The 13,996-nt window shown below is 41.8% G+C and overlaps 1 protein-coding gene across 14 annotated transcripts in view; it reads left to right on the forward strand.

Annotated features, from left to right (window-relative positions):
• Erc2 (ELKS/RAB6-interacting/CAST family member 2) overlaps positions 1 to 13,996 on the forward strand; it is an 841,097-nt gene that overhangs the window by 499,617 nt on the left and 327,484 nt on the right. For all 14 annotated transcript variants that reach the window (XM_021202981.1, XM_029541503.1, XM_029541494.1 and 11 more), the window contains one exon: positions 10,905 to 11,065. In XM_021202981.1, coding sequence (XP_021058640.1) covers positions 10,905 to 11,065 — 161 coding nt within the window. The remainder of the gene's footprint in view (positions 1 to 10,904; positions 11,066 to 13,996) is intronic.

Here is a 13,996-nt window from a genome sequence, read left to right on the forward strand (position 1 = left end):
AAGTAGGAGAAACGAACAAGGCACATGTGCATTGGAGGGCACAGTAGAGGTGGTGGTAACTCCTGCTGGCGGCTCTGGAGCCACTAACACACCGGCACTCCCTAGTGAACCATGCTGTAATCAGTACAAATCCAAGGACTGTTGGGATCAGGCACTCAGGCTCAGAAGCAGAGCAACTTTGAGGTCATTTTGGCCAAATCAGTAACCACCCCTAGCTGCTGCTGCTGCTGGGCCCTGTCCTGCTCGTCAATCCTTGATTCTGACTCTTTCCTTCCCCTTCTTGGGAGGCTACCGTCTATCTTCAACCGATTTCCCCCTGTGGATGCAAGTACCTTTATGCAGACCATCCTCGGTTGAAATGTCTTAAAATTACTCATTTCATTAACTGAGCCTATTTATAGCAATAGGTACAAGGAAGGATATGATATATTACCTAAAACCCCTCATCTAGATACCATCCAACCCATGAGAAAAGTTTGATACATTTCCTTCTAGTCTGTTTCTTCTATGCATTTACATTAAAATATCCTCACATAGTTATAACTGCAGTGCACTTATTATTTATTAACTTTCTTGTCTAAGTTTTGTGTCTTTTCTTTATATTAAAACTTTTGACTTAGTGTCTAATAGCTAACTGACATTCTAACAGTTGGGTGCCTGTGATATTTTGTTAGTCTAGACGCTTTGCAGTGTTATCATATGTATGAGTACATAGTTTGCTAATCTCATTGCTTTGGAAGTTACACATACATAGGTGTGTTTATATGTATGTGTAATATGTATACATACATTTAATTTTATTATGATACTTACAAACAGCATTGTAACTGACACTTGTAGCCACAAATGTTAATGCGTGCACAGTTGGAACAACCCTTATCCTATCTTTAGGATAAATAACTAAATTGGAGAAACTGGACCATATGGTAATTCTTACATTTTACTGCATGTAAAAAAAATTAAAAAGGGTTTCCCCTATGGTCAGAGATATGAGTCTTCTACAACTTTGGTGAAGGTAACAGAATATGCTTGTCCTGACACTGCTCTTTCTGATGGAGTGGGCATGTGGGTATTTAGATTCAAATAAACTAAAATGAAAGTGAAAATCCAGTACACTGACCCCATGCCAAGTGCACTTCAGCCAGGCTGGCCAGCACCCCCACTGCCATGGGTGCTCTGTTGGGTAGGGAGCTCCATTACTGCTCTCCATTCCTTCAGCTTCATGCTTGGAAATTTGCCTCAGTAAGAGTAAAATATAAACAACGCACAGTTTGCAAATGTTTGACTTGGCTTGTTATTACTTAAGCTTAAACCTCTCCACATTCCACTGAAGAAGTGTAGGAATCTTTCTGAAAAATGCTAAAGGATGGAAATACCCTTTGCCATTTTTTCCTAGGCCAAAAACTAAATGCCAGACACCTCCCTTCATAACCATGGCAGGCTATCACATGCACACTTAGAGCAAGCAGGTATGTGCCATCCCACCCAGACCTGCAGGTACAGTAATTGGATGTACTTAACAGATGGGAGACTGGTTCTTAGAGAGGGCAAGTGCACAGCCCACACATGCTGGGATGTTCTCTTCATTAGGAGCTCAGCTGCCCAGATTGGAACCTCTGCTCCTCTGCACTCTCCATCCTGTGCCTAGAGAGTGTTAGAGACAATCACACTGCTACCGAGAAGTAACACAGAATACAGAAAACGTCCCAAAGAAGCACACCCAGCAAGCACGCCAGGAAGACTGCCCCCCACCCCCTGCCACGTGCCTGGTGCCAGCTAGAGTGGAGCATGCCTGTGGCCACTTTGGCGGTTGGTACTTGCCCGACAGTACCCACTGACTTAATGGTATCTGTAAAGTCAGGCGTATCTGTTTTGTATATTTCTTTTCTACCTGTCTTTTGTCACAGCATGTGATTTGGTTAATTAGTCTGGGAAGAGAAAATGCTAAATGTGGTTAAAACTGAGGTGCTCGAAGTGGATTTTGTTAGCAGAGGGAGACTAGGAGGTGAGATATTCAGGGGAGTTCTTTGATGCCTTCCTTTAACAAGGAGAAGATGAATGACATGCACAATCTAGAGACAGTCATCCAGTCCAGGTGGCGAGCAGCCTGGCCATCAGTTTCAACATTTTCCAAAAGATGTCACTCTAATGCTGCAGTGGGGGAGGTGGGAGGGTGGGCCAGCTACACATGTTGCCAGGGATTAATAATAGGTAGGTAGTCCTTGCTTCTAACAGATATGACAGCTCACAGCTTTACTGGCTGAAAGTTGCCGATTCTGAGAAGGAGGGAGTTAAGCCTGTATCATCATGTTCTCCCTTCCTTACTGCCTCCCTCTATCCCTCCCTGTCTCCATCCCACACACCCTCCCTCCCTCATCCCTTCTTCCCCCCTCCATTTTTTTTAACATTTGTTTGGGTGTGTATGCATGTTCATGGTGGGGCACATGTTTATGTGTGTGAACATCAGAGACAAATCTTGGGTCTTGTTCTCTAGGGCTTGTCCGCTCTATTATTATTATTATTATTATTATTATTATTATTATTATTATTATTTTGGTTTTTTCGAGACAGGGTTTCTCTGTGTTGTTCTGGCTGTCCTGGAACTCACTCTGTAGACCANGCTGGCCTCGAACTCAGAAATTCGCCTTCCTCTGCCTCCCGAGTGCTGGGATTAAAGGCGTGCACCACCATGCCCGGATTATTATTATTATTATTGAGTTAAGCCTTTCAGTAGAGTGTGTGGCTCTCTACTTTGACTATACTGACTGACCAGAAAGTCCCAGGGACTATGCATCCCTGTGTCTGGCTCTTTGTGTAAGTGCTGGAGACTGAGGGTTGATCTAGGCTTTTCAAGCTTGCATAGCAAGCACATTGTGCTGACTGAACTCTCTCCTCGTCTCTCTCTGACCTGGTTTGCCACCTTATGACCCAAGTTGCTTTGGAACCTTCAGGAGAGCTGGCAGAGTTCAGCTAGGCTCCTGGGTCAGCATTTAGTTCAAGTGTGTTCTAATTTAGGTTGTGGGGATTTCACTGGTTGAGCTGGGTATACACCAAAACACTAAGAACTGAACAAAGACAGGAAACGGGTAGATGGCAGGGCATAACATAGACAAGCCTCTCTGCTTTGGAAAGACTGTATGAAAAATGCCCCCCCCCTTTTTTTTTCATTTGTCTGGATAAGTAGATTCTTACCCAATCTACTTACCAACTTCCAACTGACATATAATATGAAGGGGTAAAGTTTTTGTGGAAATATTGGCAAGTTAGCAGTTACTAAACACAGGAGGCCCCCATGCTTTGGGAAGCTATCCCAGGATCCATCTCAGAGCAGCGCTCTCAGCAGATAACAGAGAGAAGCTGGCGTTCAGATCTTCAGTTAAACAGCACCCATATGTGTGCAAGTTTGGGTTGATACATGTTAACACCCTAATGTCCTATAGGGCTTGGAAAATGTATCTTCTCAGTGCTCTGTGGTTTGGGTTCAAGATCCTTGTTTCTCCAGAGCTGTGGAGAAGGACTCTTTAGATATCAATCTGCTGATGACTTTATTACTATTAAAGTCTATGAAGTTAGGAAATAGGCAAATGAAACCAAATAGTCTCGATACTGTAACTGCTTTATATTCTGCAACACAGAAAGACCAATAAAATAAAATTTAAAATTAACTTAATTGTTTAGGGTTTGGGACTTTTCCCACCCCCAGGACTGGGGAGATAGTTCAGTTGGTAAAGTACTTTTCATGCAAGCATAAGGACCTACATGTGGAACCCCAGCTGAGAGAGAGAGAGAGAGAGAGAGAGAGAGAGAGAGAGAGAGAGAGAGAGAGAGAGAGAGAGTGAGAGTTTTAATCCCAGCACTGGGGAGTCTGAGGCAAGGGGGTCTTAAATGTCACTGACCAACCAGCTTAGCCAGATAGATCAAATCAGTGAGAGAACCTGCCTCAAAGGACAAAGCGGAGTACAATCATGGCCCAGCCCAACTAGTGCTAGCGGGAAGATCCGGGAGGCTCGACTCAGCAGCTGCTCTCGTCCCTTGTATCCTTTAGTACTTGCCTTTCATCCTCAGTTTTGAACTCACAACTGTAATTATTGTCTTTGACCTGGAACCTTCCTGCCAGCCAGACCTTCTGAGAATGAACTTGTGGCTAGGGGTCAGCGGAGCGGACTTTCCCCACGAAGTATAAAGCAAGGATGGGATGTGGATGTCCCAGGTCCCAGGATGGAACACACAGAGTTCAGTGCATGCCTAAAAACTACTGGGCTCTACTTCACCACAGGACTGGGGACATATTTATTATTCGGCTGTGGAACTCTAGGGTCCTGGTTCTTGCCAGAGCATCAGTAAAGCCTGACCTTCATCCTTTCGGGAGCTGTACCTGAACATCCTGTCCCCATGGCACAGATCAGACACTCTAGACAATCAGAATACATGGTCTTTAAGGGCAGAAAGAATGAAGGTTGGCTTTAATGCTTCATTTATTATTGCACAAAATGGATCAGTGTGAGTGTCTCTGAACTGTATCTTTGTGGTCTCATTTTCCCCACTGTGAAGAGTTTATTAGGTATGAACACCGGGCAGAGATGCATGCTGATTTTGAGGGGATTATACTCTAACTGTAACAACTAAACATGTGCCATGCAGAAACAATGTAGATTGTGAAGACCATGTAGACCGGATACCCCAGGGCTGCGTAGAAGTGGCTTGGATAGTAAATGATCTGTAGGGTGATAGACAGAGAGGACTGGGTACTTTATCCGCACTATCTTAGAGTTGTATTATGTCAATCCTGCGTGAGATATCTATCTTCCCATGTAGTAAGGAAAGATCTGGAAGTTTAAAGAAAGGTCAGCAATTTCCAGGGTTCCCAGGCTTGGAGTCACCTAGATTCTTAATAAGTTATAGACAACTGGCTTCAACCCCATGTGTGATCATAGCATTAGGAGTTTTCTAATTTCATAAATGATTTTAATATGTAGAAAGTTAAAGCATTAGGGGATATATATATATATATATATATATATATATATATATATATATAACAAAGAAATCAAGGCCATGAATTTGAGATAGAAGGGTGGGTTACATGGATGAAAAAAATATTAAAAGGGATGAAAATTATGTAATTACATTTTAATTAAAAACAAATAAAATGTAGGCTGGACAGTGGTGGTGCACACCTTTAATTCCAGCACTCAGGAAGCAGAGGCAGGCAGATGTCTGAGTTCAAGACCAGCCTCTTCTACAGAGCAAGTTCTAGGATAGCCAGGACTACACAAAGAAATCCTGTCTCAAAAAGCAAACAAACAAAAACAAAAACAAACAAACAAAAAACCCACCACCAACAGCAACCAACCAACCAAAAGACAAAAAACAACAAAAGCTTTAAAAAATATGTAAAATCACAATGATCCTCTACATCCAAGCTCAGAAGAATGCCAGCTTTTGATCAATTAAAATTGATGTGTGGACAGGGTCCTGAAAGACGGAGATCTTTGGTAAATAGAAAAGAATTGAAGGTCTGTCCAGAAGTGGATGCTCATCTGCCCAAGTGGTTGAAGATAGGTAACAGTGACCCTGAAATCCTTGAATTCAGTAATAAGTAAATGTAAAATGGGTCAGACATTCCATAGGACTAGGTTAATAACAGCCATCACCCCTATGACGTCAAGTTGGAGCTATCTTCATTATCAACTAGATTTGATTTAGAAACATCTAGGAGACTGAGACATACTTCTGGGTGTGTGCACGAGGTTGTTCAGACATTCACTAAAGAGAAAGGCCTTCAAGAGTATAGTGGATACCATCTCATACACTAAGGGATAGGGTAGAATAGAAAAGGAGAAAGTGAGCTATGGGCCAGTATCCACCTGCTTCTACTTCTAGGCCCATGAAGAAACAAGCCTTATACATCTCTTGGTCCAACTATAAGCCTTGTCTGCCACTGTATCATCTCAAACTGTGAGCCTCATCCCTTAAGTTGCTTCTCTGGGAATATTTGGTCCCCATGAAGAGAAGAGTGACTTAGAAATTTCTGACAAGACTCTTTGAGCTAAGCAAGCTCTGTTATTATCCTTATTTCACAGGCGAGGAACCTGAGGCCCAGATATGCTATAATCCAGACTCATCCAGTTATAATAGCTCACGCTTGAATTGCATCCAAGCAGCCTGCTATGCAGACTGTTGTGTGAAGAGTGCACCAGAGGTTTCTAGGTGTTTCCTGCTTGACAATCCTTGCACTAAGAGCTTCACATATATTGCTTCAGTCCTACAGCCCTATCTTGCTCAGGAGTTACCACCATTATCAATGAAGGGATTTGGTTGCTTTCCCAAGGTTCCATAGTTGATAAGTGTTATAGTAGGAGTTATTAATATATAAATATAACTTCATAATTTATGTTTTAACCATTTATAGCATTTTGATACCTTAATTTTTAAATTAAAGTTAAATATTGTATGAAATACTCTGAATAAGACAGATAACAGTAGATTTTAACTCCTTTGGAGTTGGGGATTATGGAATGAAAGCCATGTTGATTCTTATTCCTCCAATTCTGCTAACCTATCAGCCCCCAGACACCGTGGTGGAATCCTTGATATCTAAAGATCATAGTTGGAAACACACTGCTATGGATAATCAGAACCTCTTACATAGCAGACATAGGCCAGTGACATTGTTTTTGAGAGATATTGATGATGTAGGTGTGGTTCCCTGGCAACAGGAAGATTAGTTGTGACAATACTCCTTGTGAAACTTCTTTGAATGCCAGAGTAGTGGAGATCAGGTCAAAGACACACAGTCAAAATGGCTGAAATGGAAATTGGAAGGGAAGGACAACCTTGGCTTAGACCTGGAGAAAACTCTTGGGAGTCTGTTAGCAACTGTTCCCTCATGCCCCCTCTTCCTCTCCAAGCTCTTAATCTTTCTTTAAAGCAACCCAAACCTCCCTCTAGTCCTAGCCTGAGACATTCCCTTCTTTTTATTCCCTAATATATTTTTTCCTGGCTTTTATTTTAGTCTGCTCTTTGCTACCCCTTTCTATTCATGTTTCATAAAATCTATCAGACCTAGCTAAAAAAATGTGCTCTATCATGGGAGAGAGGCCAATCAGATAAAGCCAGGTCCTTATGGAGGGCAGGCTTACAGGTGGAGGCTAGGGATGCACACATATAAATATGCATATACATGCAGGCACACACACATCCTCCTCCTCCTCATCATCATCATCATTATCATCATCGTCGTCATTAGTTCTGTGATACAGTAGAGAGCAGGAGGCACTTGAGCTAGTAGGGTCAAAAGCTAGGATGGACTGAGGGATCCCAAATGTGTTTGCAAAATAGACCTATTGGACTTGGTGATGACTGGGGAATTAGAGAGAGGAGAAGAAAGAGCCACACGTGATTTTGAAGTTTTAAACATGTGCAATTAGGAAATGGCAAAGTGCTGGGTCTTGATGGTAGGTGTGCTAGGGAGTGGTAAATTGGAGCTGCCTCAGGAGTGTACAGATATAGTTTAGGCAGGTGTTATGTAGGTCAAGAGTTGGACATAGGGCCTGGTCAGTTTAAGGTGCTGTTAGAACATCCATGTGGAAGTGACCACAGGTGGTTGAATATGTGTGAAGGCCAAGCGAACGCAAGGTGCCAAGGACTGAAGAGACTTCTGATTAGCACTGAAAGTTCTGAATCCTCAGTCCTCCCCTCAGTGTCTGTGCCCAGAGATGAACAGATCTAGGCTCAGAATCGCAAGGCAAAGGATTGAGGTTGAGCGTGATGAGGAATTGCCAAAAGAAATTGAAAAACAGGCTCTTAAGGGTCTTAGTGCACTTGAGCTTTTACTTAGAACACGGTGATTTATAAACAACAGAAACTTATTTCTCACTGTTTTGGGGACTTAATGGTCTGGTTCAGGAGAGGGCTGACTTTCAGGTGGTGTAGCATCGAGTTCTTTCCATGCCCTTACAGGGTGGCAGAAGAAGCAAGCTTCCTTGGTCTTGTCTAATCAAAGATTAGTCATGAATTAGGATTCAGGATTAGGTCTGCCCTCACCACCTAATCTTTTTCCAAAGCTCCTATTACCTAATGCCATGTTCTTTGGATTTAGGATTTTATCATATGAACTGGGGATAGGGGGTCTCAAACCTCAGACTATAACACTAAGGAAAGTATAATATTTAGGACACTGAAGAGAAGCCACAACACTACTAATTTGTAAAAAAAAAAAAAAAAAAAAAAAAAAAAAAAAGACTATTTTCAATGATTATTTAATGACAAAGGAAAGTACATTAATCATGTATAAGATTATATATTCATATGTGTATATAAATAAAATTTCTATATATATATATATCTACATGTATTGAGGTAGAAAATTACAACAACAAAATATTTATATTTATTTATAGGTGATGGAACTTGTGGTATCTTAACTAAAAATAATGTTATTAATTATTGAGGAAATGAAAACTTAAGTTTTCATATTTGTAGCCTTAAGATTCTGTGGAGAACTGGAATAGGAAAAGCTGACCTAGTAACCACTACAGCAGGGGAAATGCCAATTGCTCTTTAGTGTTCATGTTTGGAGAGTAAAGAGAGTCATTCACAGAACTCTAAATCACTAAGCCTAGGGCAACCATGGGCAATGCCCAGAAACATACTTTGAGACAGTGATTTGCTTGAAGGTAGCTGCAGAAACTGTGGGTCAGAGACCAGTGCCACAGCAGGCAGGACTTTTTGTCTAGAAACTCATAAGTTGGGATGGGGGATTGTCAGAGCCTGAAGTACTGTTTCAAAACCCTACTTACAGCACGTTGGGAACTTTCGGTCTCACCGGGAACAATGGATGTTGGGAACAAATGATATTATCTACCATTCAAACACTGGATTGCACCTCTCGGGTGTCCAGATTCTTCATGTAGCATTGCCGAAACAACAAATCGATGCTGTCAACTATCACTGGATAAGAATTGTTTGGTTGGGTTATTGTTAAGCTAGCTAGCTGCCATCTGTCACAAGCAGATTAGTGGCAGAAGAACTGACAACTTGTAAACCTAGTTAAGTTTGCTATATCTGGGTGGGACTACAGATTCAGACAGTTCAGCTTGAATTAATAAGAATGAGCAAGAATCGCAGCGATACTCATCTCCCCTGGAATAAGTAGTAGGTTTGAAGTAAAGAACATTTATGACAGAAAACAGGCTCTAGAGGACACAGGTTATCCCACATGAGCCACGCATTCTCTGAGTTCATCTTTGTAAATGACTCCATTGTGGCAGTTTTGAAAAAGCTTTATTTTTTGTTTTAGTTCAATATGTGTGTATATCTTTGTGTGTGTGCAGGTATATGCACACAAGTACCCGTGCTGACAGAGGCCAGAAGGTGTACAGAGTTCCAGGCAGTTGTGAGCTGCCTGAGGTGGATGCTAGAAACTGAACAGGGTCCTCTGCTAGAGTAGTGCGTGTTCTCAACTACTGTGCTGTCTTTCCAGCATGTGATGTCTTTTGGAAACACTGCTGTATAATTATAAAGCTAGGAGAGAATGGGCTTCTTTTGATGTGTTGCTTTTCAGAAGGGCTCCTAGTCATATTTGTTGACCTTCATGTGAAACTAAAAACAATAACTGCTCTTTAGACTTTATGCATTTGTAAATACCAGTTAAACATATGATTCTATGAGTTTTGTAGATTAGCCTTTATAGTCTGTGCTTTTAAAACTTTTCAGTTTAAGTTTTGATTTGCAAGGTCCTTAAGTTTCTCCCTTTTATCGGGGCAAAATGGAAGGTGTTCCGAACCTTAAAAGCATGTAATTTACCTTGGACGTGAACTTTAATCCTTATTCTGAATGAAGTCCATGTAAAACTGCAGAAATCGTGTAGAAAGTCTTTATGAATTGGGGCCTAACATGTCATTGACACATTGTGAAGGGTTTTCTGTTGACTTTAGTGATGGATGAACACATGCTGCCAAGTTCAGCTGGATGGAGAGTCTTAGAAATCCACACATCAGCTCTGGAATCTAGAAACTTCCTGGAGCATGATGTTTGAATCAGCAGGGTGCATGTAGACTGTATCTGTACAGGGAATGACATTTTACCAGCTTTCTTCATGAAAGTCTCTGGAACATGACCATAAACACCAAGCCTCTTTGTTGTGTGTTGGATTTAAAAAGCCCCCAATGGTTTGGAGAGGGTTAGGGCTTGTCTCAGAGATTCTTGGTTCAAATTGGGGGGACCTGGCTGAAAAACCTAGATATTTGATAGTCTGGCTTATTTCTATGGTGTATTAGCACTCTATAAAAGTTACATGTCATTTATTTCAAGTTTAGGACCGTCTCAAACTTCAGGGGCAAACCAAACTTGAACCCTTTGTGGCTGGAATTCTGTTTACTTTTGGCCAAACCCTGTTTCCTGGTTGTAAGTCAGGGAAGTGAGGTGAGGAAGGTTCCCGAGGCTCTGTGGACATCAAATACCTTTGGCCGAACAAGGTTTTGATAGGTTAAAGCATGAATGAATCTGAAACACTTGATTAGCTTTCTGTCAGAGCACTCTGGAGGCCTATACACAAAAGTGTATAGTGCCAGCCAGAGTTTATCTGAGTCTTATTTTCCTGCAGCCCAGAGGGAGGGCCTGAGATTATTAACCACAGGTTGATACTGGGTCAAGCACCCCCTTCTAATAGACATGTTAAATAGTTTCTATAAAGATCATTGGTCAATCCAATTGAATAGACCTTGGGGAGTTGGGAGATTTCTTGTGTTTGAAAGCTGTGTTTTTACCAGAGACAGAGAGCAAATGAGCTCTATTTGTATGTAGTGCAGATGTCCCGTTGTCCCTCTGTGTCTCTCAGAATAAGATGTTCCTTGGGTCTGAGTAAAAGAGAGATGACATGTGACCTTCCATGTGCCTTTCAGATTGAGGAGCTGATGAATGCCTTGGAGAAAACCAGGCAGGAACTGGATGCCACCAAAGCCCGCCTTGCCTCTACCCAGCAATCTCTGGCTGAAAAAGAAGCGCACCTGGCCAACCTCAGGATTGAGAGGAGGAAACAGCTAGAGGAGATCTTGGAGATGAAGTGAGTACCCGTTTTTGCTCCCCTGGCCCTCTGTGACCCCACTTTGATGGTAGGAAAAGGGAGGGTCTGGAAACAAGAAGAGAAAACCGGAGAAAATGGGTGAGTTTTAAGGTATTACTAATTTTTAAAATTATTTCTTTGGCTACTCCTTGTGCACCTTTTCCAACATCTCTCCCATTGAGACTGTACAGCCAGCTCTGGAGTGGGTGTGGCTGTGTTCAGAGAAGGGCACTGCACTCCCAGATCTGCTGCCGAGGTCAGAGGCAGCAGAGACTGAGGATGTGTTAGGCACAGTGGGCATCTGAGTGCTGCTGGCAGCTGCTGGGAGCTTTGCTGAGGAACCAGGACTTTGCTGATTGCTCTCTTCAGTCCTCTTCCGTAATTGGCTTGTGCTGGTTCTCACAGTATCAAGGAAACAGAACTCAGACTTGGTAGGATGATAAAATGAAAGCTGGACTGTCCTTTCCTAGGACAAACACACCTTGGTTCAGGTGCAAGGGGACCGGTAAGTAAAAGATGTTTCCTTACTTTCTTCTCTCCTGTTGTTAATAAAGTGGGTTTTGTGCTCCAAAGCAGTCCTTTCTGTGGCTCTGTGACACACCCATCTACACATACCCAGCTCCTGTTTTCCTTTACCAATTAAGATCATCATGGAGGAAAATAGGAAGGACAACTTTTAAATGATTTGAATAATAATCGTAATGGATTTGTTCCTAATGAACCAGCCAAGAAATAGCATTTCTATAAATACTTAAAATAAACAACCAGTAAGATATAATTTAAATCCTGCTCCCTCCCATAATAAGGGGAAGCATACCTAATTGTGGCATCTTAAGCCAGTAACACATACTTTGAAATTGGTGGCTAGGTATGGAGGAGTGACCTCATAGTAACCCCGCAAGTCTTACACATGGTTAACATTAAACCAAGAAAGCTTAGATCATGGAAAATATGGAATGAAATATTTTGAAGGGTTTAATAAATGAGAATAAAACTTTTATGTCTCTTCAACTACCTCAGTTTCTCCAAGACCAAAGAACGAATAAGGTTTTTTTTTCACATATAAACTCATATAAACTAGCATTTTGTCTAATAAAAGATGATATAATAAAAACAGATATTATTATACACCATTTAGAAGCCAGGGAACGGAGACTCTGAGAGATTCAAATAATTTGCTTAAGGCCACCTGGCCAGGATTAAAGCAAAGACTTCTATTTCAGGTTCCTTTTCTCCTACCTCATTCTCCATGGAGCCCTGTGTGGATTGTACCAGGTCTGGAACGCCTGTCTGTGTGAGTCTCTGCTGAAATCTTATTCCCATCAGCAGAGCTGGGCATATGGCAGGTGCTTTCTGACTGTCAGGCAAGTGAGCAGACGAGATGGTGAAGACGAAGCCTCGTGTAGCCAAGAAGGCAAGCATTTCAGGCTCCCGTATCATCCGTGTGCTCAGTAGTGTGGTAGTGGTGGTGACCGCACTAACGCTGTAACCACACAAATGCATTTGATCCCTTGGCCACTTCTGTCTCCTTGTGTGCTGATGCATGTTCAGAGAGCCATGTTGCTCCCCTCCCTCAAGGTTCCCATGCTAACTCTGCATCTGCAATGATACAGTATGCCCTTCTAAGAGCTTTTTTGATTCTTGTTTATAAAAAAAAAAAAAAAAAAGCATGTACTTTCATAATTTTTGAGGTCAGGAGTAGGAATGGACTATAAGAGTTTAGAAATCATCACATCCTGTTCTACCTGTAACCGTGACAGGGGGTTGCCTTTGACCTTCCAACCCCCCCGCTTCTTCTTCTAACAATGTGTAAGTGGATAATTGTGAGCAGAGCACATGGCACATAAGAAATGATACGTCTAAGACTCTGTTGGCCAGTGAACGTCATGCCATACGTTGATGGTACTTTGTGAGGAGTACCACTTATCTAAAATTGGCTTTATTTTTCTAGAACATAGAAACCACTTCCATGTATATGTTTGCATGATTTCAGATAGCACCTACCTAAGGCCTCTTTTGGTGAGTTGCCACATTATTTCTAAATAATCTGCTGCCACTGCAAAATAAAGACAGGATTTTCCTGTTAATTCTGCTGGTAAAAGAAACAAAGTCCTACCTCATTAAGCAAGATGTGAACCCAATTCATTATTTAGCTCACCTGGAAGAAGACCAACTTACAGATATCTAACTTGGGACTAAGGGGACCCAGGTATGGGACAAGCATATTGACAGAGAGAGGCTCCCAACTAGATTCATTAGTCTTTACAGATGCTTGAGCTGAACAACTGGTTTTATCTATCATGGTTTTTAAGCTGAGAATTGATACATTGCTACACGACATTGACTGAGCCCTGTTTAAGTTGCCGAGAACTATCAGATAAGTTACTGTTGTTGATGTTTGTTGCTCATGCTATGCTAAGAGTTGAATTTTCATCCAACTGGTACTCATGTTTAACCTGGTCTACTAATCTTCTAAACCCTGGTAGGAAGAGAGTCACCACGCAGCCCTAGAGGGAATAAGGATAGGGCAGAGAGAGGATGAAGACATTCTCTTCTCACACCAGGACATGAAAGGACATTACTTAATTTCTGGTTGCCTCCGTTTTCTTTTCATTAACATGGAAGGAGTGATGCCTGTCCAGCTTGCTTTATGGAAGTATGCTAAGGTCAGGATAAAAAGAAAGTACTGGACGAAGAGTAATATATAAAATGGCATATGTGAAAGTACTTTGAAATCTAACATTGGGCTTTTAAAACTGAGAGGTGTGTCTGTTAAATTCATCGCAAAAGCAAATGGTATATGTAGTCTAAGAATTGGAAGAGAGCTAGATCTACTCTGCCAGCTCCCATAAGCAGACTCCTGTTCACATAATTGCCAATGAAGAATTCACCAGGCCCTGGGACAGGCCATTCTTGCTCTTGTTCCATGGA

Source organism: Mus pahari, chromosome 8 (assembly GCF_900095145.1).
Source record: "Mus pahari chromosome 8, PAHARI_EIJ_v1.1, whole genome shotgun sequence".
In the NCBI taxonomy this organism is placed as follows: domain Eukaryota; kingdom Metazoa; phylum Chordata; class Mammalia; order Rodentia; family Muridae; genus Mus; species Mus pahari.